Source organism: Tupaia chinensis, unplaced genomic scaffold (assembly GCF_000334495.1).
Source record: "Tupaia chinensis unplaced genomic scaffold, TupChi_1.0 Scaffold000496_1, whole genome shotgun sequence".
Taxonomy (NCBI): domain Eukaryota; kingdom Metazoa; phylum Chordata; class Mammalia; order Scandentia; family Tupaiidae; genus Tupaia; species Tupaia belangeri.
This window is the reverse complement of record NW_006160008.1, coordinates 733653-739444: the sequence shown is the minus strand read 5'-3', so window position 1 is coordinate 739444 and position 5792 is coordinate 733653. Positions and strand designations below refer to the sequence as shown.

The 5792-nt window shown below is 60.7% G+C and overlaps 1 protein-coding gene across 7 annotated transcripts in view; it reads right to left on the bottom strand.

Moving 5' to 3' along the window:
* The window catches only part of CSF2RB (colony stimulating factor 2 receptor subunit beta), a 31295-nt gene that overhangs the window by 16767 nt on the left and 8736 nt on the right, over positions 1 to 5792 (bottom strand). For 2 of the 7 annotated variants that reach the window (XM_027774953.1, XM_027774952.1), the window contains exons 2-6: positions 5306 to 5551; positions 4362 to 4485; positions 2204 to 2266; positions 1939 to 2129; positions 8 to 59 (exon numbers count right to left, since the gene is read on the bottom strand). In XM_027774953.1, the coding sequence (XP_027630754.1) occupies positions 8 to 59; positions 1939 to 2129; positions 2204 to 2266; positions 4362 to 4485; positions 5306 to 5381 (506 nt within the window). In that variant the 5' untranslated portion in view covers positions 5382 to 5551. The remainder of the gene's footprint in view (positions 1 to 7; positions 60 to 1938; positions 2130 to 2203; positions 2267 to 4361; positions 4486 to 5305; positions 5552 to 5792) is intronic. The other 5 variants (XM_027774954.1, XM_027774955.1, XM_027774951.1 and 2 more) reach the window with 4 other exon arrangements.

Below are 5792 nucleotides of genomic sequence, written 5' to 3'. Positions count from 1 at the left end.
CAGCAGGAACTGGTCTCCGGTGGCACTGATCTGGAGGTCCTCGGGCGGGGGCGGCTGGACTGCAGGGATAGGAAGTGAAGACTGGATGACTATGGGGGTGGCTGAGGGCCTGCAGGGCAGTTTGTGTGGACACACTTGGAGTCGAGCCCAAATGCTGCCCCTATCAATTGAACTACCTCGGACCAGACCCTTCTCTCCTGTGTACTCTTCATCTCAAAGTCGGGCAGTAGACGTGGCGGTGCAGGCTGCATGTACACTTTGCGTTCCACGGAAGGTGCTGACGGCTCGTCTCCCAGGGGAGCCTCCTGTCCTGGTCATCCCTCCCAGGCTGCTGCCTGGGCAGCCCCATACGGCCTCCTTCCCAGCAGAAGGCGCTGGGACGTGTGCCTCCCCTCGCCCCCAGCTGTCCACGCTCCCCACCTGCCCAGGGCCCACGTCTCTGTCGGTGACCAGCATCAGTGTCTCCTCCAGAAACTGCCTCGGATCTCCAACCCTAGGCTGAATCCTTGGCTCCTCTCCTTGTCCCACCACAGCTCGTTGTAAATGCCTTGCCCTTGCAGGGCACACACAAGCCTCTCCAGCTTCGGCCCCTGCCTGAGTTCTGTCTTCTTTCGGCCACCCTCTGGCCTCTAGAATCTGATGCCCCCCTAGACGCCATGACTGGTGGTTCCACACCCTGCAGTCTTGGGCCTTTGCACATGTGGATACCCCTGCCAGGCCCGGTCCTCCCACTCTCCCCTCTCGCCCTTCAGATCTGGGCTGCAAAGCTCTTTCTTCCGGGAAGCCGATCCTGATTCCCAGGACCCCTTTGCCCTCTTCCCCTTGCACATGGCACGTCAGCCCCTCCAGTGAGTCATCACACAGGACACCGCCGGATGTTTCTGGGTCTCCCTGGCCTGCACCCTCTGAAACCTACTTGGATTGGGGTGCTCGTCCAAACATAGTTGCAGGCGACTTCCTGATGGCCCAACCCACCCCGTCTTCTGGCTTTGTCCTGCTGTGGCTAGAAGAGATGGAAAGCAGAGGCCACAGCCCCTCCTCTCTGACACTTCTGAGGAGCAGCAGGGTTGCCCAATGGTTAGTGTCAGAGGCACCGTGGCTAGCCATTCCTGTGCTGCAGTCTCAGCTCTGCCACCGGCAGCCGAGAGGCCCTGGACAAGTCACTTCCCTCCCTGTCTCAACCTCATCAGCTGCCAGGCGGCGATAATGCTAGGACCTGACTTGGTGCAGGTGAGAGCTGAGAGCTGGCAGTCTCCTAACAGCTGCCGTGCGCACGGTCCTTGCTGTGCCAACACAATGGTTTTTTTACAATTATTATTATTATTATTTTTGGCCACAGGGCACGTGCACTGACCAGAGAGAGACATAGAGAGAGTGAATGTGGGGAATCACCCCCAAGGGGATGGCCATGTCACAATCCCTTCTTCTCTACTCTCCTCTCAGGATTTGGGCCACGCACACACATGCCTGGTGCGTTTGCAGGCCGCTGGGTCTGGGACTTGCACCGCGGAGTGCAGCCAGTCCCCAGGACGTGTGGCCACCGCTGTCTTTCCTGTTCAGTGGTGGGACTCTGGGAAAGTACATGGCCTCTCTGGGCCTCAAGGGCCTCATTCATCAAATGGGCTGTTGAAATGAGATGAGCCAAGAAAGAGGAAAGAGTTTTCAAACTGAGTTTCTACGAGAGTCGTAGGCACAGCTCAGGGAGCTCTCCGTGCCTTTGGCTCTGCAGGTGGGGGCGTGGCCAGAGTGAGAGGCTGCTCCCGTGGCATCTGCTCTGAGGCCTCCAGTATCAGGAAGCTGTGTCCTCTCCCTTTAAGACACGCAAACCCAATCCCAAGCCACCATCTCCCTGACTGGGAGACTCTCACTTCCCGGCCACCCCCGGTGCCCGCCGTCTAGACAAGGGACTGAGCACAGCCAAGGTCCCCAGGCCCTCACCATGCTGGGTCAGAGTAACAGTGAGCTGGGCGCGCAGAGGCCGGTCTGGCTGGAACGAGAAGTAGTCGTCGTCGGCAAGGACGAAGGACTTGTAGGGAATGACGCATCTCCTCGGCACGCAGTCAGGAAGTGGGCATTCGGACCCGGGCATGCCAGCACTGAGCTCGCAGGACACCGGCACCAGAGGGTCGCTGGCAGGAAAGCACACAGGTTAGCCCAGAGCGAATCAGAAGCACCCATTCCTCAAACGTTATCAAGTGATTACCGTGCGCCAGGCTTTGTCTTGGGCTGGGGTCTGGCAGTGAATACTTGTATATGACATGACCTCCTAGGGGACAAGACGCATGTTTGACTACTGCATGGAACTTTTAGGGTGTCCAGGGGAGAAACCTCCACGTAGATAAGGAAGTCAGGGTGGGGGTGAGGAGGCTGGCAGGGCTGAGAGACCAGAAACCGGGAAGACCTCACTCAGAGGTGATGTTTGGGCAGAATCGTACAGGAGGTGAAGGAGTGTGCAGGCTCCGGGACGGAGATCCCGGGACTAGCAAGTGCAAAGGGCCTGGGGCAGGCACAGGTGTGGAGCGCTGCACAATCAGGCGTGTGCATAGAACGGAGTCTGTGCGGGTGGGGATGTCTAGACGACCAGCGGGGAAGGTGACAAAGGTGACAGGAGGCCTGAGCTTGCAGCCTGGAAGGCATCTGAGTAATTTAGATTTTGCTGTGAGTTAGAGGGAAACAGAGTTACAAACAAATGAGTGACGCATTTTGACAGAAGCTTTGAAGGGACTCCTCTGGGTGCTAGGCTGCAGAGAGACGAGGTGAGGGGTGCGATATCAGATGCAGGAGAGCGGCGAGGAGGCTTCTGGAATACCCAAGTGGTAAGAAGTGGTTGGGATGAGGGGTGGTGTCAGTACTGGCCAGGGTTCTGCTTGGGTCTCAGCATTTGCAGATGGCCTGGACGCTGCAGCAGGGAGGGGTGCCACCAGAGGCAGGGAAACGAAACGAACTCCCAGGTGTTTCTCAAGAGCCGTGGGGAGCTCCGGCTGAGTGATGTGAGAGGGGAAGACGAGGCAGGCGCGTCTTTCCAGGGGAGAGCGGGGCTCTGGCCGAGGGCGTGTGGGCCGGAGAACTGTTCTCTGAGTTACAGCACGGGGTGCAACTGCACCTGTAGGTGCAGAGCGAGGGAGGTCTGGGAGACAGAGCCCACCTCAGCTCCCCAGTCTGGACACCGAGGCAGGCTCACCGCAGATTAGGTATTGACGTAAAGAACGGAGGACAGCGCTGGCCCTGCAGCCCAGTGGATAAGGGAGCTGGATCCCACACGGCCAACCACAGTTCAAATCCTGGCCTTGGCAGCTTGGAAAAGCACACTGCATATGTGTGTGCATGAGTGCCCCAAATCCTAAGCCACCATCTAGACAGCGGGCACGGGGGTGGCCGGGAAGTGAGCGTCTCCCAGTGGGGAGATGGTGGCTTGGGATTGGAGAAACAGAGGTGCGGGGACTGTGGTGTGACCAGGCTCCATCGGGGAGTGCGTCCTCCCCCTCCTCCTCTGGTGGCTGCACGCACCCTCTGGCAGTGAAAACCAGTGGCGATCTAAGGACCCAACTCTGAGGCGTCCCACCCTTTGGAGACGAAAGGAGAAAAGGGGGCCGAGACTGAAAAGAGCGGGCTAGGGGACACTGGGAGAAGGGGTGGTGAAGTGGCAGGTGTCAGGCGAAGGAGTTTTGTGGAGGATGCTTGGGTCATCGGGTGAGGCGCTGCCCTCGGGGCTGAGACCTGGCCGCTGGCTCCTCCGGGCAGGCTCAGGCAATCACAGTCTGGGTGGTCTGAGAGGGCAGCGGGACCCCGGGCAGTGGGTCCAAGGAGGGTTCCTGGGAGAGCCTTGGGCAAGGCGAGTCTGACCACTCGGGACAGTGCTGCGGAGAAGGGAGCAGCGGGGGCCAGGGCCGCAGGGACCATGGCGTCAGGCACCCTGCTGCCATAGCTGCGTTGGCATCTGTGCGGGGTGGCAGGCGGTTCTGCATGGTGATCTGAAACCCTGGCCAGAGGGCACTGATGCCTCAGGGGGAGTAGGGACTGCGGTGGCCACAGTGTCCTCATGTGCCAACCGGGCATCGTGACGGGCCCTGCCTGCTTCACAGTGAGGATGACCTTGTGAAGCAGCGAGGGAATGAGAGGAGGTGCCCATCTCCAGCAGCATGAGTTAGAGGGCTCTCCAGAGCCCCAGCATCAGGCCCCAGCGTGGGCCTGCCAGGCTCCTGCAGAGCAGGGACTCCTGGAAGGGGCTTCCCTCGCCCTGTCCTCAGTCTAGTCCCACCAGAGGTTGACCCCGAAGTGTTCCTCTCCATTATGCAACCCCATGCCAGGCTCAGGGACACAGCAACACCCCTGCCCCAGGCCTGGCACCCGGTGTCACTCACTCATTCAGCCGGCGATAGAGGGTCACATTGATGAGGCGCTGGGCAGCCTGAGTGTCCGCCCACCTGCAGACGATGCGGCTGGTGTAGTCATTGTGACAGCGCAGGGTCTGCAGTGGAACAGTATCTGAGGGGACAGGCAGGGGAGATCACCCCTCTGCCCTCCAGGGGTCTCTGTCACCGCCCCTCCCAGCTTCTCTAGCTCCCAGCTTGGGAAGGGCCCTAGAATCCTGGGTGGAGTGGGGGCCTGGTTGTGGACTCCCCTCTCCTGACAGAAATTCTCAGCACACTTCCTGGGCCCCTGCTCTGCCCGGCTCCTGAGCAGGGCTCCTGCAGAATGGGACCAGGCAGCAGGCACAGGCCCTGCCCCGGCCCCAGGGCAGCCTGGGAGAAGCAGCACACGCCCACCCTAAGATACAGCCTGCCCGGGCTACGCCCTGTGCTTTGGCCCGGCCTGCAGGGCCCCGTGTTGGAGGAGGGGATGTGGTTCCCAGGGTTCTTGAGGGCACTCCAAGAGGGGGTCCTTGCAGCCTCAGGAGCCCAGGAGCATCCTCAGGGGCAGGGAGGGGGCCAAGATGGGGTCATGGGCTGCTGCAGGTGGGAAGTACTGAGGCTGTCAGGGGAGCAGACAATGTCTGCTGGGGAACAACTGGCAGAGAAAAGACCAGAACAGTGGCCTGGAAGTCCGAGACCGTGCATGGCGGAGAAGTGAGACTACCCCTGCTGAAGCTTCCCAGATGCCAGGAGAGGATGGGCAGACATATGGGGAGGGAGAAGGGGTCTGGAGGATCCGGAGAGAGATGGAAGAGGGAACAGTGCAGGAGTGGGGAGGCTAGAGTCCTGGGTGTCTGGGAGCTTCCTGGGGACATTGTGTTGGGGGAATGGCTTGACTCAAAGCCCAGCAGTGAAGAGGGGGCCAGGGCCAGGGAGGGAGCCATGGGACTCACCTTCTGTCCCTGCCAGGCTGCGCTCCCAGTACAGAGTCAGTAGGACCAGAGGGAGCAACCTGGGGTTCAGCGCCATCTCCTGGTCAGCTCTGGGCAAGCAGGTGGCCCGCACAGGTGGGTTCTGGCTGTGGGCAGGGCCAGGGTCTTCAGTGCCCAGGAATCTTGTGTTCCTGTCCAGCAGGGGGCCAGGCCAATCCCATGTCACCAGCTCTTGTGACTCACCTCTCCTGGACTTGCCCCCTTGGCCTGGAAAAGGAAGTGTCAGCCAGGACCTGTCCCTCCCACTCCCCATGGCCCTGGGGACGCAGCCTTGTGGGAGAGAACCCAGAGACACGGCTCCTGAGTAGTCCCCTCCCCTTGCATCTCAGTCTCCTGGGGCATGTCCATGAGGGAGACAGGCTTGCTGGCCTCTGAGGCCTGGGCCTAGCTCCTCCGTGCAGCGCCCTGGGCTGAGAATGGCTGGGGCAGGGCCGCCGGCATCGCCCCA